The 27,767-nt window shown below is 41.5% G+C and overlaps 3 protein-coding genes across 3 annotated transcripts in view; 1 reads left to right on the forward strand and 2 right to left on the reverse strand.

Moving 5' to 3' along the window:
• Nucleotides 1-16,908, reverse strand: part of lpcat1 (lysophosphatidylcholine acyltransferase 1) — a 36,848-nt gene extending 19,940 nt beyond the window's left edge. The window contains exons 1-5 of the mRNA XM_033637407.2: nt 16,671-16,908; nt 2,305-2,444; nt 660-874; nt 441-553; nt 118-178 (exon numbers count right to left, since the gene is read on the reverse strand). Of these exons, the coding sequence (XP_033493298.1) occupies nt 118-178; nt 441-553; nt 660-874; nt 2,305-2,444; nt 16,671-16,757 (616 nt within the window). The 5' untranslated portion in view covers nt 16,758-16,908. The remainder of the gene's footprint in view (nt 1-117; nt 179-440; nt 554-659; nt 875-2,304; nt 2,445-16,670) is intronic.
• A 3,892-nt stretch (nt 16,909-20,800) lies between these two features.
• mrpl36 (mitochondrial ribosomal protein L36) lies at nt 20,801-21,181 on the reverse strand. The gene has a single exon (XM_033636403.2). The coding sequence runs from the start codon at nt 21,179-21,181 to the stop codon at nt 20,801-20,803; it is 381 nt and encodes a 126-aa protein (XP_033492294.1).
• A 2,368-nt stretch (nt 21,182-23,549) lies between these two features.
• On the forward strand, nt 23,550-27,362 carry ndufs6 (NADH:ubiquinone oxidoreductase subunit S6). The gene is made up of 4 exons (XM_033636402.2): nt 23,550-23,725; nt 24,082-24,135; nt 25,863-25,985; nt 27,225-27,362. Exons 1-4 carry the CDS (start codon nt 23,582-23,584, stop codon nt 27,291-27,293), a joined length of 390 nt encoding a protein of 129 aa, XP_033492293.2. The 5' UTR covers nt 23,550-23,581; the 3' UTR covers nt 27,294-27,362.
• Nucleotides 27,363-27,767: the final 405 nt, after the last annotated feature.

Below are 27,767 nucleotides of genomic sequence, written 5' to 3' on the forward strand. Positions count from 1 at the left end.
AAGAACGGTATGTCTCTGGAGAAGAAGATCTAGCTGTTGTTCATACACATACACACACACACACACCGCTTACCTGATTTCATGATGCCTAAAGCAGAAAGAGAACTGAACACATACCAGCCTTGAACAAGATGAGCCCCGACCTGTTGGTGCACGTCCCCTCTGGGAATATCATGATCTGGAACAAACAAATACACGTTATGAAACGCACACACAAACACACACTCACTCACTCACTCACTCACTCACTCACACACACACACACAGATGCATCTGGCTCTTCTCATTATTTTAAATTGTCCCTGATCTGTGCGAGCTGTGTGTGACTCACAGTATTTACGCTATCACCTCTCAGTTCCCATGTGGTGTGTGTGAGCTGATGTCACATCAGTGTTTCTCTGTGTGCCTGTGTGTGTGTATGACCACATCATGTATGTTACCTGAGGCCACTCCCCTCCAGACCGCGCTCTCCGCTTGATCTCCTCCACAGTTTTTCTTCTGGAGTCCTGATCCGAGCGAAACACAAACACGGGCCTGATGTAGCTGATCAGAGCTGGAAGGACGATGGTGAGGAGACAGGTTTAGGATGTTTGTCAGAAACATATATTTTATTTCTTTGAGTAAATCTACAGGTCATGATGAAAACATGAGTCACTCACTGCCCCAGACGGGAATGCTCCTGCTCTCCAGTTTGGTGACTATGGAGCACATGGTCATGGTGACTGGGATGGCATCAAAGTAGGAGGAGTGTGGCGCCACGGTGAGGATGGGAATATCAGAGGGCGCCGCCCGCTCCCCTTTCACCTTGATCCAATGGAAACCTCCGCAGAACCACATGGCTCTCATGATCACACGCAGACACAGGTCTATAAACCTGATGAAGGACACAGACTGATGATGCAAAGCAGAAATGTGACCATACGGTTTTCCTTCCCAAAACTGATTCCAATACCTGAGCTTGCGTTTCAGCATTTCTGTGTCAAGAAGCAAAATAACATGTAAAAATGGAATAACAGCTATATCGCATCCTGTATCTTGTGCTCAGTTGGCTTCAGCTAACGGCTAATGACGACAACAAAAACTTTTCTCAGCAAGAATAAATGGATAAATAATCACAGTTAGGGATGTCAGTTTCAGTTAATTTTGCTTTTGATAGCCCGACATTCATTAAGCAATTGCTAACTGGTTAATTTTTAAGAAAAAAAAAAAAAACCTGATCCAGCATATTCAGCAGTATCAGAGGTATTCCCAAGGTGTTCCCAATACTGGAGTCGGTATGGGAGAAACTCTTATGCAGAATGTGCATTTAGCTCTTTAACCCTTTGAAACCTGGAGTGACATCATTTTTCTTGTGCTGCTTTCAGACGCCTTTCACAAGTCTTTAGAGCGTTGAGCCCTGAGCAAATTCGTGCGATTTCTCTCAGAAACATGGGAAATAAGGCAGTGAGCAGCTTGATAAAAAAATGTCCCGCAGATTGAAACAAATTAATTAATTAAAAATTTAGAAAATTATTTTAAAAAAATAGAGAAAAAACTATATTTGTAATTGTTACTATTTTTACATTTTGAAATTATGTTACAGAATTATCAGAATTTTTAAGCACTTGGTCATTTCCTTGTTTGTGTGTTTTTAACTTTCCTTCTTTTTCCCTAATTTTCCTTACTTCAATTTTCTCTTTTTACTATTTCCTTGCTAAATTTTTGAGTCTCTTTTTCCGTTGCTTATTGCCTTCTTCCCAGGTAAAAGAAATCAAGCCAATTTGCGTTTCAGTTTTCAAAGGGTTGAAGAGTTTTGTTCCTGATGGATGTGACTGATCAAATTCTTCTCTCGCAACGGTCACTTTCAGCTTTTCGCTTTAACACCATTTAAACATTTACTATTCTCCCTCTGTGCATGTGTTCATGTGTGTATTTTAAAGTGTAGGGTTTCACATTACTGTAACTTTAATCTAAAAAAGTCAATTTCAACATGACAAAGATGTTTTTGGCCAAAAGGTCTGTTTTATAAACAGCATCTTCAAAACTGGACTGAAAATGGTCAAAAATCAATATTTTTCAAGGTATTGTATCAAAGGTGTAAAGTCCAGTATCATGACGACACTAAAGCAGACGTCTACATAATATTCACTGAACTCCAGTAAACACTCAGCAGATATGAGACTGTTTATCAAAGGGCTTGTTTGTTTAGCTCTGTTTATCATAAAGCTATTTACAGGCAGTTTTCACACATCTCTGTGTCATCCCATATGTTTACACACTACAAATATTCACCACACACACACACACACACACACACACACACACCTCCTCCACCACGACTGCGGCTCCATGACAAACTCAGAGCGTCCCAGGGAGGCTGTGAAGGCAAAGGGCCACGCCAGCAGCATGAAGAAGGAAACCAGCAGCAGCCGCACTGGAAACACCGTCACCGACATCAGTCCGATCTGACGACAGAGAGACGACAGAAATAAGAGCGGTCGCATTGTTTTCATTCCTCTGCACTTTCACAACCTGTTATTCACTGTTGCATCATTTAACACTCTTACAGCTTTCAGCCAACTGTCATTTAACATACTGTACATTCCTATAGAGCAGGAGAATATGCCTGCATGTCCTGCAGGGTCAAGACGAGGAGGAGGAGGAGGAGGAGGAGGAGGAGGGGAAGGAGGAGGAAGAGGAGCAGCACATTCCATCTGTAGCATCAGGAAGGAACAGCAGTCATGCTCTGATCACACGTTCATGGTGAGGAGCCCCTGGAGCTCCTGGACGTGTCCAATATGAAAATGTTTATCAGAATCAGAAACGCTTTATTGATCCCTGAGGGGAAACTGTGTTCGTTACAGCCGCTCCATGTAGAGAATAGAGAATTATAAGAAGTGAGAACAAGAGTATGAAATAGAAGTATGTAAATATGGAGCAATAAAATAAAATAGAAATGAAAATAAATAAATAAAAAAGAACGTACATTACGCTGCAGTGTTTAACACTAATATTTAAGATATTAAAATATTAAAAATAAAATATTTATCATCACTGTGCTGAGGCTGTAAGTGTGAAATTTAACTACAATATATAAAACAAGAAACAAGAGAGTAAACATAAGAAATATTAATTATGTGCATGATAAAGTTGTATACTGAACATATATTGTACAGTTGAATAACTGCATCAAATATTGCAGTTCATAGATCAACACTAGTTCGCTCCTCTTAGAGACTGCTGAGGAAATATACATTTGATTGAGTTTGAATCTAAAAATAAGGAACGAAAAAGATCTTCAAATACATTTTCAATGTGATGAGTCTTTAATATCACAAGTTGACTCCACATAATACCAAAGTCAAAGTTTTCCTTTAACCTCCTCACAGATGCAGCTCTAACAAGAGTAAACCATGGTCTGTGTATTCTCTGAAAGTCAACACTGTTTTACTTTTAATTGTCAATGATTTGTTGCTACGTGTTTTGGATTACGCTATTATTGTTTCATATATTTTAATACCACTACATTCCATTTTTATTTTCAATGTTATTTACAATCATTTTGGGGATGAGGTGGTTATTGTGATCAATTCATGGACAAAAACAGTTTCCTGCTTTGCAGTATCACCCCACGCCTTTCCCATATCCCAATTTTGTGCCTCTTTGACTCCACGATCCTCCAGCTTGTGACCCGGATATCAATCTCAATGCTCCATCCTGGAGAATTTTGTGATTCCTAAAATACATCTCAAGGAGTGAGGAACCCACAGTCCAAAGACATACAGGTTAATTGGTGACTCTATATTGTCCGTAGGCGTGAATGGTTGTCTGTCTCTATGTGTCAGCCCTGTGATAGTCTGGTGACCTGTCCAGGGTGAACCCTGCCTCTCACCCAGTGTCAGCTTTATAAACAATAAAGTTACGCTGCTTTTCTTGAGCATAAATGTAACTCACAGCGACTCTCTTAATATAGATTAAATAAAGCCAATGTTATTAATAAGCAAATTATATGGTAACATATTTCACTGATGTTCACAGGCTGGGTTTAATTAAATAAACATTTATTTGAAGTTCATCTGTTTTGGTCAGATGGAAATGGCAACAGGTATTTAGTGTGTGTGTGTGTGTGTGTGTGTGTTAAACATTCTTGTAACATTAAGTCAAGTTGTGAGCTGAATTAAAAGTGAATGTGCTCAGACAGAGATCCTAATTACAGCAGTAGGCTGTAACAAACAATGGACAGATGACGCAGCTGAGCCTCTTATGTTTACTTGACATGGCTGTAAAATGGAGGCCCCGAGGCAAGGATGCATGTTGCCTAAACTCCTCCACTCCATCCCCTGTGGGCGGGACTAAATACATGGGACAGGTCACAGCATGACACACGTGCTGCAGCAGAGTGCATCCATCATAATCAGCTGAAGCTGCTACAACTGACCACAGAAACTGCACTTGCCCACCCAGGCACCACACTGCTCTACGTTACTTTTACGTGGCTGGTCCATTTCTTCTTCGCTACATGCAGCTCCACGGCCGAAAATGAATGGCTCATTGTACCAGAGGCATTGCGACACAGCAGAGCAACCCTGTGTGTGTTTTACATTTCACATTAGAATAAATAAATCACATCATTGCATCATGTAGTTGAAACAGTCCAGTTAATGACGTTAGTACCAGTTAATATAGAGTACGCTTCCAAACAAACTGCGTTATCACAGCTGGTAAAACTCAACACACACACACACACACACACACGGTGAAGCTGCCAGTGAAGCCACACCCTGCAAAGATGGAGTCAGTGCAGCAGGCGGAAAAACCCTCCTTGCTCTGCCTACGTGATGCGACATGACCATGCATGAGTAGAGGAGGATATAACTACTCCTCTACTCATACTGGAACTCTTGGTAAAGTTAGTTTCATGCTCACCATGACTCTGATTTCAAGGGTCAATGTCAAAGGAATATTTTAGAAATGGATGTATCACAGTCAGACGCGTCACTTCAATAGAAACCGAGGGGGCACGTGCCCCCTCAGATTTGAGGGATGATTTTTTTTTTTTCAACCAATTTTATTTTACTTACTTTACCTTACTCATTATTTTACCATCTAGCTATGATCAGTGGTCATATTGAGGGAAATGTATTCTAAATAATCTCCTTCATCTCAGGCCCATTTAGTGGCCGTAACTTGCATAAAATGAATAAATGGTAATTTACGCATTATTTATTAGGATTTAGGGGAGATTTCCTGTTAGTAGTGATCACACACGGCAACAGAGCAACCATCTTCACCCGGGTATCCCATTGGACAGCCCATCTTACCGGCTTGACATCTAGGCTTCCGGGTAAGCTATAAACACACCGATGGGATTGATGTAAAGGCTGAAGTGTCCTGCTTTCATTAAAAAAAGAATTACGTCGCTCTTATTTTCCGCTCCGGAAATAGACGCGAAAGAGTATGACCCCCCCCCCGGTATCACCAGCGATGACGGCGATCTAACCTAAGGGTTAACGCTAGCCTATAATGTCTGGACTGTAACGTTTGCCTGACTAATCAGCTACTAGTAGCCTAGAGAGTATCCATGGAAGTATCAGAAAAACTTGGGACGGGATTTATTTTGGTGTATTTGTGTTTCAACGTTAGGCCGCCTAACAATGGGTGATGGGTGAGTGTGTATGATTGTGTCCTTTTTTATTGCCTTGGCACGCCGTTGCCAATAACATTGGCTATCGTTATCTACATCACGTTACGTTTTGCTGTCAGTAGTGGGAACCGGCCTGGGTTCACGTTTGTGTGTATTAACGTTAGCGTGTAGCCAAATATTTTATGCAATACATTAAGCTTAGCTATGTTTGCAATATTTTCCTAGCTGCTAGGGTTTGTTTGAGAAAAAATCCTTTCCTCCTTACACAAAATTGTTTACATGGCAAAGTGTAGATACGTTAAGTGTGTGGGTGTGTGTGTGTGTGTGTGTGTGTGTGTGGGTGTGGGTGTGTATGTGTGTGTCTGGACGGGGGGGTCGGCTTTGAGTTTGGGCCCTATCCAACCTCAAGGCATTGTGCAGCAAGTGATTTGAGGGCATCCCCCAAAAAAATTTGTGCACGCGCATAGCTCACGAACCCAATCCACTGTGCCCCCTTACATTTTGGGGTTGCATGATGCCCCTGATCACAGATGTCAGATACTGTAAGAGACAAGTGCATTGCCTACCTCATCAGAGAGACCTCTGTGTCAGGTGAGACAGCGACATGTCTCCACTGGAGCAGCAACAGCACACTTAGAAGGTGCGATGATGTATGCGTTATATTAAGTGTTAAATCCCTGTACACTCAGACAGCCATCACTCAGTACGTTTACATGCAGCTTGAGAAAATCAAATTATTGTCTTAGTGCGACTGAAACAGGACTTTTAAATTCATGTAAACAGCTTAGTCTGACTGAAATTGGACTATCCGTAGCTCGACTAACACGGCCAGATAATTCAATTGAAAATCAAACTATTGCTGCATTTATCCACTTCGTCCGACTGGAGTCAGACTCTGCGTTCTGCACATGCACCACTTTTTCTTTCACAGGCTTTCACCCTGAAGAAGAAGGAAATGACGTAGCAGCAGTTCAGTAACTCCCGGCAAAACAAACAAACAAACACCATGGCGACCGAGAAGCAGAAGACGCGCTTCTGGACAGACGAGGACACCATATTCATGCTCCGCCATCTTCGTTTGTCGTTAGCTTCCTCTTCGGGTCAACCGCAACTAGTTCAATACACACTATATTAAAAAGGACACAGTCAGACGTACTTGGTCAGAAATTTGATTTTTTCTTCTGTATACTCAGACAAGACGAGAAGTCTGACTTGACTGATTAGCCGAGCTGTGAGCTCAGCTTGACTACTGCGTGCATGTAGACGTACTGACTGATAGCTCAGTGTTTGGTTAGTAAAGTGGGTCTCACAGTTTCACCACTCAAACAGAACATACATCTGTGGAGTTCTCTCTCTCTCCTGACTGGATCAAGTGGAAACAGGGTGACAGAAATGTGGAGATCACATGTATTAAATTGATCTTACTATATAATGATGAAAACTCTGTGTGTCTGTCTATTCCATGTTTTTCTCCTCACTGACTTGGTCAATCCTTGTGAAATTTGGCACAGTGGTAGAGGGTCATGGGAGGATGTGAATGAAGCAATATTACATCAATTGGCCAAAGGGGGGCGCTATAGCAACCCATTGAAATGTCAAACTTTGAATGGGCATATCTCATGCCCCGTATGTCATAGAGACATGAAACTTTGCACAGAGATGCCTCTCCTCATGAGGAACACATTTGCCTCAAGAACCCATAACTTCCGCTTATATAGATTTTCCGCCATTTTGAATTTTTTGAAAAACACTTCAAATGTGACCGATCGCTGTGGCTCCCCCTGTGGACCAATGTTTTCTAATTTTTGGTATGACTAAGTCATGGTATGGTATGCTGTACTCAATGAGTATGGACTAGTTTAAATAACTTATTCACATTTTTAAGAAATCTAATCTAAATGCCAACTAATGTGATATATTTCTAATCTCTTGTCACGTTTTACTTACGTGTTTCAAAGGCATCCACATATTGTGAACATAACAGAGCACAATAGTTGTAATTTCTTATAATGACAAGCTATATTCACGTGCATTCCTTATTTACACAAAACTGATGATGATTTTTGTGTGTGTCTAATTATTTTTAATGTTGTACTTCCTGCCAAATGTAAAGACTCGTCAGGACCCTCTACACAGCAAACAGGACATTTGTTCAGAGATTGTTTGCAGACCGTTTGGTATCATCAGACAAGGAATTCTGCTTTTGCATAACAGCAGTGAGGTTTTACAGTATGAAGAGAAAGGCAGGAAATATGATAAGGTCACTTTGCAAACAGTGAATGAGTTCAGCCCGCGGTCGAACAGTTTCAGTGTCGTTACTGGAATAAAATTCATGGTAGCCAGAGTGTCACAGCAGAGATGTGCGGTCAGCTGACTGAACTGTCATGCCTTTTCTCTTACTGTGTAATGAGAGAGATGTGGTGTGTGTGTGTGTGTGTGTGTGTGTGTGTGTGTGTCACAAAGTCACGGCCTCCAATGTAAATTCAGACTGTGTGACATTCTAAGCCCCTTCCTCCCCCTTGTTGATCTCTTCATCCCGCACTTTCATCGCGCCCTCTCATCCCAGCCTGCTTTACAGTAATCACCAGTCCCAGAAGCATCTATCTATCTATCTATCTATCTATCCATCTTTCCCTCCTTGTGTCTATTTGCTCAGCTGCACCTTCATTTATCACGTTGCTCTCCCTTCAACTGTTTCCCTCCTACTTTGCATTGATGTGCTTTTTGTGACCACTCTGGGGAATCATATCTACCACCCCTCCATCCCCTCTCCACCCCCTTCCTGTCCAGTCTTTCCTGTGTGTCTCTCCCTCTGGAGGAGCCCAGGTGCACACTGCAGAGCTGTATTAATAAATAAACAGTATGGGGGAGATTTATGATGCTCTAACGCCCCCCCCCCCCCCCCCCCCATGCCTGACACACTGTGGACTCATCATCAGAGCTTAACGAATCCATCTGGGAGGATCCTCTGACATTTTCTCAGGAGGTGGCATGAGAATGAGCTGGGGCGGGGCAGAGGGGAGCCATTTCTAGTGTTTTATGAGAGCACCGGCCCATCCTCCACAGATGATTTAAAATTCACTGTAGCAACGCGCTCCTGCAGCGCTGGGCTCCCTTGTACCACACATCCTCACTGTAATATAAAGGCAAAGGTTTATTCTCTGATTGTCATCAAACGCCTCCTCTTATGTACAAGACTGGATAGAACACAGTATGTTAAAGGGCCACTCCAACAATTTGTACACATCAGTTTACTCGTCAGCCTGTGAAAACATTTCTACGTCGTCTTATGTTGCTCTGAAGAAGCTTTCTAAAATCTGTGAAAATATAAGGAAACCCTGATGATGTCATCGAGGTTATCTCAAACTGGGCTTCTGCCTTTTGAACAGAAAGCCTGTATTACAAAACCGGGGCGTGGCGTTTGAAAGCTGTGGGTTTTTATGCAGGAAGGGTCGAACAAAAGAAGCTATTGAGTTGCACTGTGTGAATTGTAGAGTCCATTATTTTTGGGGCCTGACCCTTACCTGAAACTAAAAGTGAGGATATCATTCTTCTTCCTTTTCAAAACCTGGTGCCTACATGACCCACAATGCAACTCAACCACGGACAGTTGGGTCAGGTGACATCACTCAAGGCAATTTATCAGATCCCACGTAGCTCATGTAGCCTCTGCAACTCTAAAATGTTTTCGGGTGTTTTCACACTTGACTCTCCAAGAGAACCAGACATCCTCGTGAGGGGGTCAGAGTTTGGTTCACTTCAAGTCCGTGGTGTAGTTTGCTTAACCTGTGCACTGGGAACACAAAGCGCTCTAGGTTCACTTTGCTCTTTGCTGTTGTATTTAGCCCTCTAGATCACATGATGTTGCACAAGGACGCTTGAAAAACTAGGTGAAACCCCATCGGCCTGTAACGCTTGCAAGGACGCAGGAAAAGGAATAGTTTGGTCCACGGAAGATACTGCACGTCTCCAGATGTAAAAAGCAGAATACATCAAATGGCAACAATCTACAGCACAGAGACAATTTTAAGTTCATCTGAAAGTGAGGAGCTTCATAACCTCACTGCAGCGCCACGTCAAAGTACACAAAACTATATCAAGGACTGAGTCCACATCAGAGCTGAAGTTGACCAGAAACAGAGCTGAGTCCTTTTTGAAATGAACTGTTAATGTGAACACAAAAAGAACTGAGTCCCTTTTCTGTTGGTCCACTTTTTGGTGCACTATAAGAGGACTGAGTTCAGTTAGTGAAAAAGAACTAAATGTGAAAACACCTTTATACAACAGGGATTTCCGGGCTCAAACTAATACAGAGGTGGTACCATGCTGATCCTGTGCACACACACATGCATCGTGCTGTCAAGTGGCTCAAGGAAACACTTTTTACAAGCGTCATAGTTTAGGACCACTAATTTTTTTGTTTAAAAAAAGGCAGTTATTAATAACATGTGGCCAAATTGTTACATGGACAGTTGGTGGTGTCTGTAATGTAAATTGTGGTCCTAAATATTTGTTTGTGTAGTGAAACAGCATGTCACATGACCTGTTAAAGCTGTTTGAGACTGAGAACATGACCACAAATACAGACTCCAAGCATTCACACAGACAGTGGTGCTGCTGCAGAGCTGCCTGCTGCTGTAACTGCTGTATTTCCACAACTGAAAGCCAGTGATCCACATAAACAACCACATTATCAACAACATGATACTGCAAATATTTCACAACACAAAGCCTCATGTTAACAAATTATGGGATTCTATCCACAGAAACATTGTCAGGGGACTTTTACTTTGAAACAGGAAGTGTTGAGCCAAAAATAAATACTTAAATGTCTGTGACATTATCAAAACACCATTTTATTCACTGCCTATTTGATGATGAAAACACAGCGAGACTCCTTTTCTCTAGATGTTCTGCAGCTGAGCAGCAGCTGAGCCCACCTGTGGTCCATGCGTTAGCTCTCTATCTGTAAAGTGTTCAGGCTAATGTTACCTTTTTCAAAACACCTACTGACGACCCCACACCGCTGATTCCTGTTCAATTTTAAGGACAAAGCAGCAAACTTAAACAAACTAGTGATTCTCTAGACATGCATAACTTTTCCTTTCACTCCTCATCAAAAACAGTCCCACTCTGTTAAGTGTCCCACCATCTGTTGGTTCGTCCAGTCCTGATCCACAATCATTGGTTTTAGTAGACTTTAAACGGCGGACACTGAGGTGAGCATAAAACACTGGGTGCAGTAGACGCCTCAGTTCATCTGTGAAGTCGTGAGCTCAAGTGTAAAGTCCTCATTAGAACACGCAATGCTAACAACATATTAGCAAACCACTAGTCCGCCATGTTGTTGTTTCCAGCGTTTGCTCATTACACAAAGCCTCAATAGGCATGCTATTGGGACGAGGGGTTCAACAAATAGACAGGGCAGAAAGCACGTCGTCACTCAGCCCATCCTACAGCAGGGAACTTCAGCTTTCTCAACACAAAAACATGCGTCTACAAATGACATTATTTTTCATTCTGTCAGTATTTCTTCAATCTTATTTGAAATACTGACTGCACAGAAGAACAAATGCGTCACCTACAAAACATACCAATGACTGACAGGTGATCTGTGAAGCGCAGGTTAGAAAACACCTCACTATTGACCTCTAAACACCAAAGTCAACAAATACTGTCTTTGAGACGTTGATAAAAGACTCCACGGCCTCCCCAGCGACTCTTTGAGGCTGTATTCAAGCAGACAGTTAAATCAGCATGCTAACACGCTCACAATGCTAATCCAAACAAGTTTAGCAGGTATGATGTTTACCGTCTTAGTTTAGCATGTTAGCATTGTGCTAACATTTGCTAATTAGCACTGAACACATAGCTCAGCCTGAGTTTATGGAAATGTTGTTGTCTTTGCAGATATTTGGTCATAAACCAGACCTGAGCTGATGATTGGGCGAGATGAAAAGACAAAGATCAAAGTCTTTATAGTTCATCATCTGGAGACCGAGAATATCTGTACCAAATATAATCCAATAAATTAGGGTTGTCCCTGACTCTTAATTATATCAGTCAAATCAAATTTGGCTGTTCGATTTAAATATTCGACCATTTGTCCCTTTTTTCCCCCAAACAGAGTTTGAGGATTTGAATGTTCACGTAATATAGTAAACAAAACAAGACCTCAGAGCTAATGCAGGCTAACAATGCTAACTGTGACCAGAAATGTTCAACAACATTTTTTGCTGACCCAAGATAACAAGCAAAAGCCTGAGACTGTGTCGAATTAAGTTGCTCTGAGCTGTGAATTTAGGGCAGAAGATGACGTTATCTCAGAGCCTGATGAGGCGTAACCTCTCTTCCTCTGGGCAGCTGCCTCCATCTCACTCAGATTTACCCTGGGTCTGTGTCTGCAGCTGTCTGTACTGTAGAGCAGTGTGAAAGTGAGGAGCGCTAACTCTCAGTCAGTGTGCAGTGTACACCTGGGGACATCTGGGGACCTTCCAAAGTACGTGGGTTTGACAGGGATTACTGTACAAATTTTGGTGCATTACTTTTCGCAGGACAACATACGAACAGAGCCAGTAGATTAGGTTTTTAACAGCCAAAAATATCTGCCATGTTTCCAGAAGTATTTGAGATATTTACAGAGATCTGAGAAGGGTCCTGATCCAGTCTCTGGACACTGCCGCTCTGTCAAATGTCACAGGTATTTTGTCAGCAAGCTGGCGAGTTGGCAGCCATGTCTGTATGATGTTCAGTGTTCAACAATGTGTGACTCAGCTGGAATGAGCGCTACTGTCTATCTGCCTGTCTGTCTGTCTGTCCCACTTGCTGACCTAGTTGATCTACAGTGTTGTTGATCAGGTTTCCTGAAATTCAGAAAAAGAATATCTGCAGGACAAAGTGCCAGAGGGGAGGATGTACTCAGGCATCGAGCAGCATGTGTTGTCTCAATATAGGAGACCCACAGATTTTAACACCCACCTAGAAAAACACACACATCCTGCCGTCATATAGATCTAAAGCCCGTGGCATCTATGTAGGAAGTGAAGTTTTTGTTCAGGAAGAGCTTGTGGGACTGTGTATGCGTGCACACACCTAGGTCCGCACATATGTGTGAAGTGGAAAAACACACCTCACTGCCACATTAAAAGCAGGCGGTGGGTGGTGTGAACCAGACACAGAGACACACATGGTCCAGCTTACATTCACTGGGCTGCTGCTGTGGCACAGACACACAACTGTTTACAATCAAAAAAAACTTTAGTTATCACATTCAGCGAGCTAAACTGAAGTGTTGAGAGGAAGGTCTCCACAGAGTAATCCTAAAGGCGTGCAGTGAAAGTATGCAAAACCAAAAAGCCAGAAAGGGTTTACCACTTTTCTCAGAGGAATGTAATTGTTAGGAACCGGCGGTGCCCACATAAAGGCCAATTTCCTGAGCCTTGTGCTGTGTGTGCTTTGCTGTGAATGAAAGCAGGCACCTCTGGGCCCTGGAGCTATGTGGAAACAGATAAACCTGATGGGGCAGAGCGCAGGGAGTAAACTTCCTCCTCTTGTCTGAAACAGAATCTAAAAAAACGCAACACATTTGATACTTATTTTCACGGCAACTGGTTTGACGGGTTTCTTTAGGAAGAACAGGGCACATGAAAATCCCTCAGTCAGTTTTATCTTAGCATAAAACTGGATGACATTACGTGTTTAGTTGCTCAGTTGAACTACATTAGCAGTCAATGTGTCAGCAGGCCCCACCAATCACCAAGCATGAGAACCTATTGATCCATTGGCTGATTGATGAGGAGGCACTGGAGCCAGCCTGCCCTCCTCCAGCAGTCAGAAACCATCAACTTGAATGGTTGATTTAGGATTCAGCCTCAGCCGTGCAGCTGTAATGAAACCAGCAGAGTATCTCACCCAACACTACCATGTTCAGGTTTAGCCGAGAGCCTGTACCTTACTTTAACAGGGCTTTTGCCCTTCTTTAAATGTCTGCAGTCAGGCTGTGCCATGTCATATCGTCCAATACTGGTCTCATTTTTAATATGATATGAAAAATTCATATCGCAATATTTGGACTTTTTGACATATTGACGTGAACAACAAACATGGCTGAAAGTGAAATTATCACAGACTCCTTGCTGGTTCCAGTAAAAAGAGGAGCAGCTTCAGTAGTGTGGAATAAACTGTGGCGTCCTGAATGTTTTACTTCTCTTAGCACTCAGAGGGAACTCATTCAGCGGCTCCTCTGGCAGCAGCACAGCGTCTCTCCCTCCGTTGCTGTTCACAAACTAAAGACATGACAGATCATTTCTCTTTAGTTTTTACTGACTATTTGAAGCACACTAAATATGGTGATATTATTTTCGGGCCATATCACCCACCCCTAGTCTGCAGGAAGGCTCTCCAACAGAGACGACTCCTCACTGGACAGCTCCTAACCTTGACTTTAACCTAACCCAAACCATTAGTCACTCCTGCAATGCTATCCTGGAAACTGATCCATTCTAATGAGGACTATCTAAGCACACATAGCTGTCAGCCTGTTAAACCCTGTGGCAACACCCCAGTGTAAACACAGTGTGCCCGTATGTGTGTGTGCATAATCAGTCGGACAAGTCAAAAGAAACTGCGAGAAAGAAAGGAGAGGAGTGAAGACTGACAGACGAAGAATGTGAGAGACAAAGCCAAGTGCATGTAATCCAGTCCAGCATGTCAGAGTGGTGAGTGACCAGTGCAGTGATGTGGGGGGGGGGGGGGGGGGGGGGGGGGGGGTGGGTGAGTGCATGTTTTGACTGCCATTATCGAAAGTTGCACGGTTGAAAATCAAATGCAAATCTGACATGCAAAGTGCACAATCAAGATTCAAGTCTGGCTTGGTACATCCAGGAAAATGAGGGGCAGTGGCTCGCCCCATAACGACACCACAAGACTCTGATAACACTCATGATGGAGCATATGAGGAAGTTATGTGAATAAAAATGTAAGAAAACAGTTAAGTGTTTGATTCGTACCCACATTTGATTTTAATGTAAAGCTGCACGTGTTGCTCTTATTTCTGTGGATAAACAAGCAAAACTAAAACGCAGATTTTCCAGTAGAGATTCCTTCAGACAGTAAAATCTGAATTGAGTCTGAGACGACCATCTATGGTTGTGTATAGACACAATCTATTCCCATAAGAAAACTAAGGTAAATCCTAACAAAGTAAACTCATAGCATGTATACACTGTAAACCCCAAAACATCCATGACACAAAATTAATGCTAAGTGACAGAAAATACTACTGAAATGGGGAAAAGTAAGACCAGAGATTTCTCTGCTTGGACCGACAACAAGGTGGGACGGTAACTGAAAGGAACACAGGAGTATAAGGCTGTCAAGGTATCTGAAAACAGATTGGGATCCACGACACAATATTTTAATGTTAAATCACATTTGACCCTGATCGTCAAAATGACATAAGAACTCACCCCTTGTAAGCTTGACATATTTTTTTGTGTGTAAAGTCAACAATTTCAGAGTTGTGAGTTAATTTGACTAAAATTTATACAGACGTTTTCACTTAATTACAACACTAAGTAGGTGGAGACAATGTGTTTCAGGCCTGAAGCTGAAGAAAACAGTGTTTAGATGTTTTCTAAATCACTCAATGCTGACTTACTGTTACCTTAATTTAAGGCTCAGGTGTGTTTTGCAGCTCCAGGCAGATTATTTGAGAGCTTTTTGGCCAAAAACGTCTCTTTTGATAGTAAAGGTGCCGACACCTGTGTTAGACTGATGTAAAATTGACAGACAAGGGTCATGTGACACATTTATTTTGTGTCTGGTGTACTCAAAACTTTCATGTTACTGTATTGTGCTAAACCAAAAGTTTTAAGTGGAAGCTCTTTCCAGAAAATATTAAGTTGAGTGAGTGAATAGGGTTTTAAGACAAGACAAGATAAGACAAGACTTTATTGATCCACATGTTACAGCAGCTCAAATAACACAGATAGAGAGGCAAGTTGAATGGCAACAGAATACTTACAGAATAAAGATGAAATAAAAGAAGATATATATCAGAATTAGAAAAATATAAAATATAAAGTACTAAATTTTAGGGGTGTAACAATACATCGATTCATTGATTAACGATCTGATTATATTGATGCAAAATGAAAACATCGATCCATATCGTCATCTTAAAGATAAACATTTATTTTGAAATTCACATAGCACATCTGTGTCACCATTTCTGGGCAAGCGCACCTCCGCTCAAACAACAAACAGAGCTCAGAAATAAAATGGTCAAATCATATTCTAGTTGTTTCTGTGAGTTGATGTAAATGATTGTGTTAGATGGGCATATGATATTGTGTCATATCGATCGCAGGCTCCTGAATCGAATCAAAATCGTATTGTGACAGACTTTGTGATATCGGCAAACATCGTATCATCATCCAAACAAATCGATATAATATCGTATGGTGATTAAGCTGGTGATTTACACCCCTACTAAATTTAGACACAACTATACACTCATTACTATTAACACTATATGCACCTTTCACTTGTGCACACATGGAAAAAACTGTATAAGATGACAGTGTAACAGAGAGCTATGAAATGATGCAAGATATGTGAAATTATTTTTAAGATGTGAGTGAATGAAAGTTTTGCTGAACACATGGTTTTACTTTTTAAATTGCTTGCTGTCAGCCTGTAAGGAGTACACCTCAGCATGAGCCCTGCACTCCATTAACACTGACCACAACCAGGGAAACACTGGAAGCACATTTCTTTGTTTATAACAAAGCTGCATCACTGCTGAGATTAAAGAACTTATTTATGGTGTATTTTTGTGCTAAAGATTCAGCAGAGTGTGAAACAGCCCACAAAACATGAAATTAAAGTGTGTCAGCCCAACAAGGTGTGTAAAGTTTAGCTGTTGTAAACACACTAAACACACAATATAAACAAGGCGCATTTAATGAGCTGCAGATGACACAGGGCGGTGTCTACCTATCACATTACGTAATTAATTTCCCCATCCGTCATTTTAATGTCTTACCTTTATCTTCTCTGTCATGGTGAATGTCAGCTCGTGCACGAAGGGGTTTCTCCCCACTGTGGAGGCACGACTGTTGGATGACTTCATCTCTCACGACACAAACTTACTCCCCGAAAAGAAACAAACAAAAGTCCAAAATGTTCCTGAAGTTAATTTAATTAGCAGTTTAGCTCCTGCACAGACTCTTCCTCAGCTCCTACTCCTCCTCCTCCTCTGACTGGAGGACAGACTGATGCTGGCAGGGAGGAGCCGCGCGCACTAACAAGCTAGCTCCACGAAACGACGCGACTTCCGGTTGTGAAATTCAAAATAAAGCTCCAGTGGCGTTGTCTGTTATTAATGCTGCGATGAACAATTGTGTTTTCTCACAAAATAAGTAGCACATGTGCTGGAATAAAAGATTTTTTTAATTGACATTGAAAACGTGCATGCAAGTTTGAGTGAATGCCTCGTTACACAGCCTACAGTCTAGTATCACTGAGCATGTGTACATATAGAAAAAAAGAAATTCGTGATAACATTTCCCTAAAAGCGGCATCGTGTTCAAGCTTTTATTTTGAAGGCAAAGACAAAATCTGACACCTGGTGGCACATGCGCGCACCCACGCACACGGTCATGTCACACAAGTTTCCTCGTGAGTGGGCCCAATCCAAAACAATGTTATGATAAAATCAGTTCTTTTAAATCATTACAAAGAAAACTATATATTTTAATATGTTATGCGCCGGAAATGTCACTTTAAACTAATAATAATGCACCATAGATATTGTAGAGCTCCGGAAATAGTGTGATGGGATTTATTCAATGGCGCCAACAGAAGTGTTTTCATGGGTGGATAGATTGGGCCACCAAAAATCTTAGCATGGCATTCCCAACCCAAAAGCTGTAGCTGGATTTAAGGAATTTGGTTATGCTGATGTAGTATATAGGCTAGTGGAAAACTACAAATACAAAATATGGAGAGTTAAAGGAATCACACACTGATTCACTTTGGTTTCATATTGTAGGGTTAAAGGTCCAGTGTGGAGGATTTAGGAGGATATATTGGCAGAAATGGAATATAATATAATCAAGAAGGTTTTCCTTAGTGTATATCACATGAAAATAAAAATCATTGTTTTTCGTTACCTGACAATGAGCCGTCTATATTTACATAGGAAGCAGGTCCTTGTCTGCGCAGATCGCCATGTTGAACCTCCATGTTTTACAGTAGCCCAGAATGGACAAACCAAACACTGGCTCCAGATAGGGCCATTTGTGTTTTTGTATTTTTTGTGTCGGCCACTGTATTTATTAGCCCTATTTTTTTCTGAACATGAAACAGCTTTATACTGGGTTTTTACCAATTTAAATCACTCTGTTTTAAAGAGGAGGAGACCTCTGCAGCTGGTTGCAATCTGCAATTCTCACTGCTAGACACCACTAAATGTCCCTATATCTATACACTGCTCCTATCTGATGTACATAGACTAATGTCAGTACAGTTAACATTTCAAGTGCCACAACAATCCTGTTTTAATGTCTTGTATATCTGTATATACATGTGTTAGGTGATTTATTATTCTGTAAATAGGCTGGTTGTCCCTTTCCTTAAAAAGACAAATATACAGCTTTAATTTGAAGGAGTACACTGATTGTAGGGAACAAAATATTTAAAAGGAGCCCTCTCAAGCTGAGGGAGCACTTGTGGGTACCCATAGAACTCATTCAGATATCTTCAGGTGAGAGGTCAAGGGACCCATTTTGGCCATTCCAGTTTTTCCCTCCATGAAATTTGCCCTAACATTGGAGCGTTATTTAATCTGAGACCCAACATGTGCAGAAGTTGTATGATCTGGGTGAAACATTTGAAGAGAGGTGGATATTTGACATATTCAACTCACTTATCTAAGCAACAAAAAAAACACACTCATGTATCACAGCAGAATATGAAGGAAACAACCCTCTGACTGTGTGTGGAATGTGTGTTTGAGATGTTTGGGGTGATTTGCCTTCTGTCAGATTCAGTTTGTATTTGAAGTCCAGTTTCCTGCATCATTTGATCCACCCATTAATCTCTGCACATGACAGCAACTGCCCGTTTAAACAGACTTGTTTTCAAAGCTGCAGATGGACGATCTGCATCGCACCCCGGGGCTGACTGGTTAATGCTGACAGAGTGAACCTCTACTGACACCTGCAAATATAAACTAGCTGCTAACTGAGGCTGCTAATTTACTACACAAACATTCAGATGCAGAAATGTAGAATACGTGCACATGAGCAGGTGTTTTGTTATCCCCTGTTCCTCCATCAGTAAATATTACCTTTAGGACAACTGCTGGAGCAGGGTGGCAGCAGTCGTAGTGTTTGTTGTCAAACACCGTACAACCCAGTCAGGTTTCCATACCTGCACAGCTTGAATGTTACAGCTTGTCAAAACTGTTGTGCTTCCTCCATCTTACATAATAATACAACCAGAGAAAAGGTGGCCATAGATTTTAGGATTAAAAACCAGTTTCTGACACGGCCTAAACACTGTGTAAGCCTGGGAACATACAACTTTTTGTGAATCAATATTGTAAAGACACTGATAAAGACTGATCTGTAGGAACCACAGAGACATAAGGACGACTTACACCAGGTCACAGTGGTAACAAAAGGGGACAGAGTGTATTTTACAGCAGGTTAGAGCCTGGATTCGTGCAGCATGGACTTTGGTTCCCTCATGTGGAAGAACGATGGAAGGACTCCAACAACAGGCTAATGTTAGTGTGTTTACAAGTTGTAATCTCATGGACAAGACAAAAACATTCACTCCTAGAATTTCAGGTAGCTGTGGTCCAATTTGCAGAACATTCAGACTATGATCAGATGAGTGCTGTGTATGAAAAGATAGTTTTACGTAGTTTACAAAATAGACTAATAACTAACCCGTTTAATGGTCCACAGAGAAACAGATAAAAGCATTTTTTCCCCGTTTCCAGTCAAACTCTCAAAGAAGCAGTATGTGTAAGACTGAGGGGGATTGCAGATTGCAACCAGCTGAAAGTGGTCATTGTTCAGGAGATTTTACTGTGAGCCGAATTAACCACAGAGGTCTCTTTCTCTCCAAAACAAACAGAACAGCTGATTTCAACTGGTGAAAACACTAAATAAAGCAGTTTCATGTTACAAATCAGTGTTTTTCCTACGCTGTTTGGCTTGTCGGAGACAGGCCAGTAGCCCAGCATCTGCTAATGTGTGCTCACCTTTTTTCTGACCCAGACATTCAGGAGATTTTTACCATGAGCCGAATTATCCACAGAGGTCTCTTCCTCTCTAAAACAAACAGACCTAGTGATTTAAACCGGTAAAAACACTGCATAAAGCAGTTTCACGTTAAAAAATTGGTGTTTATCTGATGCTATTTGGCATGTCTGTGTCAGGCTGTGAGCCAAGCATCTGCTATTCTGTGCTCACTTTCTTCTCTGATAACTTAAGATCCAGATGTTCAGGAGGTTTTAACCCATAGCTGAATTATCCACAGAGGTCTCATTGTCTTCAAACAAATGAACCAGGTGATTTAAACTGGTAAAATCATTGAATAAAGCAGTTTCACGCTAAAAAAAAATCTGTTTATCCAACGCTGCTTGTTACAGAGGGGCTGCTAACTAGCTGACATGAAAATGCGAATGGCTCTATCTGCAACCAGTGTAAGGTATTCTGAGGTAACAAAAACACTACAGTTCTTATTTTCAGGTGATTATAAGCCAAAAAATTACACACCTATATTCCATTTCTGCCAATATATGCCCCTAGCATCGGTCATACACATGTACTTTACAGTACAAGCTTGAAGCTTTACTGATTAGGCCATTACACGTTTACTGAGAGAGAAAGGTGTCACAGTCCTTTAGGATATCTTAGCTTAATTAAACTAATCTCATATTAGCTGTTTATCATATTAATGTGGTGCAGAAAGAATGGTTAAATAAATTCAGTTTGTTTACTGTGGAGAAGGTTGTATGCATCCATTGCTGTTAAAAGAAAACAGAAGAAGAGTGCAGAGAGATATGCACACACTTCAGCCAAACAATTTATTATTGCATCACAGTTCTTTTACATTTCCACAATCACAAAACAATCTTCCTAACACTCCCTCAACATTTCAGCCCTGCCTCTGCTTGTGTCTCGGATTTGTCTTGCAGAACACGTACAAACGTCCCCTCCGTCGAACAAAGAAACAGTCTTCGCAGCGCTTCTTCAGGGCAGACTTGGTTTTCATCCCTGCCGAGGGCTGGACACAGGGAAGATGCTGACACTGTCCCAACAGAGACGGTCCACACTGTGCAGAGGAGCCGGACGAGGGAGGCTGGATGGAGCTGACTCTGGCTGACGACAGGAGTAGTGTGTGTGGAGCTGAGGTGAGGGAGCAGAGACATCTGTAAGCACTAGCTGCAGGTGAGGAGAAGCTCAGATGTAGCCGGCTCATCTGGGCCACTTGGCGAGTCAGGGAGGCAGCCAGGTGCTTCAAGAGGAGGGGCGCCATGGTGTCAAGGGCTGCAGAGAGAGACAAAGAGAAGTCATATATAACTGCAGCTACAAATCAAACTTATGTGATATGAAACTACATTTTTTTTGTGTCATGTTGTGACTTGACTTAAAGGTCCAGTGTGTAGGACTGAGGGGGACATATTGGCAGAATTGTTATTTAGTATAATAAGAATGTTATCTTTAGTGTATATTCATCTGGAAATAAGAAATGTAGTGTTTCTGTTACCTTAGAACGAGCCATTTAAATTTACAAAGGGCACGTGTTTGCCATGAGATTAGCCATGTTGCACAGGCATGTTGCTACAGTAGCCCAGAGCAGACAAACCAAACACTGGCTCTAAATAGGGACATTTGCCTTTTTTGCGTTTTTGCCTCATAGTTAGCAGTCCCTCTGTGACCAGAGTGTCCCAAAAATATATATATATTTTTTAAAACATGAAACTACTTAAATGCTGTGTTTTTTATTGATTTTAAAAAACGTGTTCTGGGGCGTCGGTGGCTTAGTGGTAGAGCAGGCGCCCCATGTACAAGGCTGTTGCCGCAGCGGCCCGGGTTCGACTCCAGCCTGTGGGCCTTTGCTGCCTGTCACTCCTTCTCTCTCTCCCCCCTTCACGCTCATCTGTCCTATCAATTAAAGGCTAAAAAATGCCCGAAAAAATATCTTTAAAAACGTGTTCCGTTTGTTTTGGAAAGGAAAATACCTCTGCAGGTCATTTGGCTCCTGGTAACCGCTAGGGGTGGAAATCACCAGAGGATCCACAATATGATATCATCACGATGCTAAAGTCTTATTGCAGTTTTAAATATGTTGTGATACGCTGAGTATCGCAACAAAAGATATTGCGACATATCCTGATTTATAACCTTTGTTTCAACTGTAAATTTCAACTGTTCAACTCACTTAAGCCATTTTTTTTTTTACAGGCAATTGATTATATATTTCTAATGGGCTACCTAAAGTTTAATTTGTATCTGTAATATCATTCATTTATATAATTAAAAACAATGATACTTGTAATGTTGTGACTATATCAATATCTGGATCTCAAGTTATCAGAGACAACAGGTGAGCACACATTAACAGGTGCTGGGCTAACAGCCCCTCTCAGACATGCCAAACAACATAGGAGAAACACTGATTTGTAACGTGAAACTACTTTATTCAGTGTTTTAACTGTTTTTAATCACCTGGTCTGTTTGTACTAAAGAGGAAGAGACCTCTGCGGATAATTCGGCTGATGGTAAAAATTTCTTGAGCGTCTGGATCCTAAGTTATTAGAGAAAACAGGTTGGCACACATTAGCAGGTGCTGGACACTCGCCGACATGCCAAACAGCATAGGAGAAACACTGATTTGTGACATGAAACTGTTTTTTTTAGTGTTTTCACCACTTTAAATCGTCAGGTCTGTTTGTTTTGGAGAGGATGAGACCTCTGTGGATAATTCGGCTCCTGGTAAAAACCTCATGAACAATGAACACTGTAGAAAATCTGACCTGTGGAAGTTTTAGCTGGTTGCAGTAATGAACGATGAATGCCCTTAGCTGCTTCCCATCACATTCAATTTTTTTTTTATCAAACGCCAAAATATAACTCACCACGACATTAATCAGTATATGAAAGTAAATGTAAACATACCAAAAATAGCGCTGCTTCATCAATATAAATATCCCAGGTGTCAATGGTCAAATCAGTACTGCTCCGCATGTGTATGAATCATGAGAATCCGCAACATACGCATACAGCAAGCTTCCTAAAAATATTTAGCAACTTAATGTTAAGTCATGTGGAGCTTTACCTGACCCTGTATGACATATTTAAAGCTGTTACACATGTAAACACTACAGCCTGACAACACTGTCAGACAGCCATGCAACATGCCAAGGAGACAGCATGTCAGAGTTGACCTGATAGCGCCAATACCAGACATAAAATCGGTCCACACACTGGTCCCGGACATGACACAGCCTCATAACAAAACCACAGAGCGTTAACAAACCTTTCAAGTATCCCTTGAAGCTTTAAAACAGGGAATATATCCCTGAATGTTGCGTTTTATTCGGCTCAACGCGACCGTGGTGCTCTTCTTGCTTACAGGACACAACAGCTTCCGGTTAGCGATGGCGACGTTGAGTTGTATGCCCTCAGTTTAGCCTGTCAGACAGTTTCCTTCTCCAGCTTTGCCTTCTCTTTCCATTAGCAGACCCTAAAATGCCATAAGTCTTACTCGTTATGTTTTATTACGTCTACTTAAATATTAGACTTCAACTGGAAACCTTCCTAGCGTGGAATACCGTGGAGAAGTGTGTTGAACCTGTGAAGCAAAACTCAGGGGAATAAAAATTCCATAAATCGCGCTCCGCAAAGCACCCTGGGAGAACAGGCTGTTGTAAACATGGCGGCCGCAGTGGGCAGACTTCTGTCCTTCAGTAGAAATGCTAAGGTGCTCGCTTCACCTCTGAGGCTGACAGCTGTACCTGTTCACCGCTACAGTGTGGAGGTGTCCAGCACCGGGGAGGCCATCACTCACACCGGACAGGTGAGCGTTAACGTGACTCTCTGTGATTGTATCGTAACGGTATCACCTGGTGCCCTGACGTTAGCTTAGCATAGCTGCTAGGTCCGTTACGTCCATTATCGGACAGCCCTCAAAGTGACTAAGTTCTTTTCCCTTTCCCTCTAATATTTGGAGTTCGGCCATTGTTAGTAACACGGCTAATATCCACTGTGATAAAACGTAGCTTTGTTTGAAAGGACAGCTGATGTATTTGCTCTTTGATGGTGCTAGCAAAACATAGTGCCCTCAAACGGACCTCCAAGTCAGCAGCAAAATAAGATGTTGTAACGTTACTGCTGCTGCTGTCTGAGTTCCTAACGTCACTGTTCTCCTCTCAGGTGTATGATGAACAGGATCCCAGGAGAGCCAGATTTGTTGGCAGACAGAAAGAGGTAAGTAATAACCAACTCACTTATTTATTTATTTATTTATTCAAAGATTAGTTTATATTAGCATATTGAAATTACAGTGCAGGTGCAGCTTTAGAAATGTGTCAGGTTTACATTGGTGCATCTGACATTTTATTCAGAAAAGACAGTAAAAGTAGAAAGATACTTATCCTAAAACAAAGGAAAATAAGCAAAGGAAAAAACTAACACATTAAAAATTAAAAACACGTAAACTTTAAGGATACTATTTCTTTAATATGTTTATTTCGACATTTAAAAAAATCAGAATAAGTTGTAGACAAAAAAACCCTACAAAACAGACAAGCCATAAATCATTAACAGACTTACAATGAGAAACGTAAGTTAACATTTAATGTCTGAAAAGGAGTAGGCAGAAGTCCTAATCCCAATCCCAAACCACACTAATCCATCACTAACCAAACTACTACATAAATAAACTCTCCTCACCATCGATCAAACACACATTTACTCCACTGCTCTTCTTAATACCTGAGAACCAATATTATCCCGTTAATAAAACAAATATGAAAACAGGAATTGAGAATACAGACAACAGTGTCACTCTGAGTGTGCTTTATATTCCCTCTGATCATTTCTGTACCTTGTGGAAATACTGTCTTTGTACCTCTTTTTAAAATATATGTACAGAGAGAATGTACTAACACTAAACCTAAGGGACGTTTGAACTTGCAAGCACAAACACACACTGAATGTATAAACACACAAATGGATCAGAAATCATCAGAGTTGGGAAAGGAAAACGAGAAATAGTTTTCAGCCCCTGTATGGTTCTTTATTTTCTGTCATTTAAGGTGTACAGTGAGAGGCAAGTTCATTAATCTAGTCTCCTGGGGATGCTGCATGTTGTGCTCTCCAATAATTGGAAAGCATTTTGTCGCTGCAGTGTTTCTTACAGTGGTTCAACTTCACAGCAACAGAAGTCATATCCATCTATGTCCATATTCCTGGGTTCTGCTCAATATGCGAGCCTATTGTCCTTGAAGTGTTTATATTACTGTATTTCCAAAATTCTTCTATCACTGAGCAGCTCCAAAACATGTGCAGGACATCACCTCCACTGACTTTACATCACTGACACAAGGCAGAAATGTTGCTGTCAGTTTTATGTGGCCTGTAGAGGGGGTAATATGTTCTGTGAAATATATAAAATTGGATTTGTCTAAGCTTTGTGGAGATGAATACAATCTGTGTCCTCCTCACTTAAAACACAACCTAGATCTTTCTCCCCATTCTCCTTTTGTGGATATTTTTTTATAAAATAGGTACGTTGTCATTAATGATGCCATATATGAGGTGTTAATGCTTTGGTTGTAGCACATGCCCTGCTACACAGATAGATAACTCATTTATTTTAAATGTAACCAGTTAACTCAGAGTGAGTTGAGTCTTACTTGTGAAGTTATAATACGTGACAACTGTCGAACAACGTGACTGTCAGTGGTACTTTTGTATCGTATCATACAGATATTTAAATGTGGTCAACATCGACATCTTGTTCTGAGATCTGTTTCTGATCCCTGTGTCACCATATGCTCAAACAATGAATAGATGTTACAGAGGGTAGCCATCATAATCAAAACATCCATTAAAGTCTCATTGTGTTCAGACTTCGTGTTGGGTCCCTTTCCCCCACATAAACCTTATATCACAAAGCTTTTAACGACAGAAATCACGTTTTATGTGTCAAGGTGAATCAGAACTTTGCCATCAAACTGGTGGCAGAGGAGCCAGTGACCGACATTGAGGCCAGAGTGGTGTCCTGTGATGGAGGTGGAGGAGCCCTGGGTCATCCCAAAGTCTACATCAACCTGGTAAGAGCCTGTGCAGACTAATGTGATGACATCATATCAGTCCATTTGACTTGATCATATTAGTGTGATAATCCAGCCAGAGCCTCTCTGGAAGAAATGGCTGTTTACCATTTCTGTACCAGCAGCCAAATACTGTGTGAACTGTGACTCAGATTATAGTGTTCATGTGGTTTAATTGTGTTGTGTTATATTTTATATTTATTTGAAGCCGGGGTTTGAAAATACCCCCTCCTCCTGCAGCTCCCCCCTCTCTGTCCTACGCCCTTCCCCACCAGATGACCACAGCATATCCATGTGCTTCATACAATAACCTAGTATTTCCCATACACTGATTTATTGAAACATTTTTAATTGTAGAGTTGCCTGCAGCATGTTTGCTCAGGCTCTACTTGCCCAGCACACTCTCTGTTTATCAGACCTCCGCCTCGCTCTCAGTCACTGTGGACAGCATCGGTAAACAACCTTCAGTCAACAGCTGTAGCAGCTTTAATTCGGCCACCGCAAACCCCCCCCCAGTGCTAGGTGTCACAGTAGTGGCTCTCACCTGTGTAAAGGCAGCAACAGAAAGTTTGCTAATCTGGCAGGGAGTCGGGGCTGCACTGGCTGATTTCAGATTGCTGCAGCTGCTGACGGGGGGTGTGTCTCCAGAGCTGCTTCCCGCTCGCCTCCCAGCGAGGTGTTCTGTAGCGAGGGGAAGTGAGAGGCAGAGGACACACTGTGATTTGAGGCTTCAGCTAACGTCAGCTACATAAACATAAACTTGAATCTATAGCTCCGGTTAGCAGGAGGCTAAACTATTAACAACATTTATGCTCCATCTGTGAAATGCTTTGTCGACATCGACACATTTCATTTAGTTTATTGTCGGACTCTCTTTTTTTATCAGTCTGTCCTATATTAATGAAGGTTCATTAGTACGGTTTGTATTTCTCTGTAATGTAGCACAGTGTTAACAATGTTACTGATACTATTCTTTCTCACACCTTCAACTCAAACCACCAAAATATATCATTTAATCATTACATTCATATCAGAAACATGCAGGAGACTAGTCCACTGATGGACCCTGATGAGGACTGTTGGTCCACTGATGGACCCTGATGAGGACTGTTGGTCCACTGATGGACCCTGATGACGACTGTTGGTCCACTGATGGACCCTGATGAGGACTGTTGGTCGGTTTTACAAAGGTCCTGAATGATAGATACTAACTGATGTTGTTTGTCTCTCTTTCTGCAGGATAAAGACACAAAAGTGGGCACGTGTGGCTACTGTGGATTACAGTTCAAGCAGAAGCATCATCACTGAAACGTTTCCTCTGTCTTTGCTTCTCTGTGTAAATTGCCATATTGGTTAATAAATTATATGTTGTCCGTCCGTCTGTCTGAGCGTGAATTCTTTTGAGTGAAGCCTGTTTAAAGCGACGCTACAGCACTGATGTCGTCTATAAAAACATATGTGCAGGGAACATATGCAAATGTTGCTTTGAGGATTGTTTATGTGAAGGGTACACATTAAAATTTCCTCAGTTTTTGATGATGTAGCGCAGCAGTGTAACTGAATCTGGGTTACTTATCCAGTGTGATTGTTGGGTGCAGTTCCCCCTGTGCCAGGCAGAGGTCAGCAGTGTCCTGCACATGTGTTTGCTCTGGTTCAAAGACAGTGAAAGGCTCTTATGTTGAGAAATAAAAGCCAAGTTTTAGATGTTGTTTTCCACTGCACGAACCAGAGCTGTGGTTTGTGTGTAGTAAAGCTTTAAATGGTCTGAACTCTAATAAGAGC

Source organism: Epinephelus lanceolatus, chromosome 16, assembly GCF_041903045.1.
Source record: "Epinephelus lanceolatus isolate andai-2023 chromosome 16, ASM4190304v1, whole genome shotgun sequence".
Taxonomy (NCBI): domain Eukaryota; kingdom Metazoa; phylum Chordata; class Actinopteri; order Perciformes; family Serranidae; genus Epinephelus; species Epinephelus lanceolatus.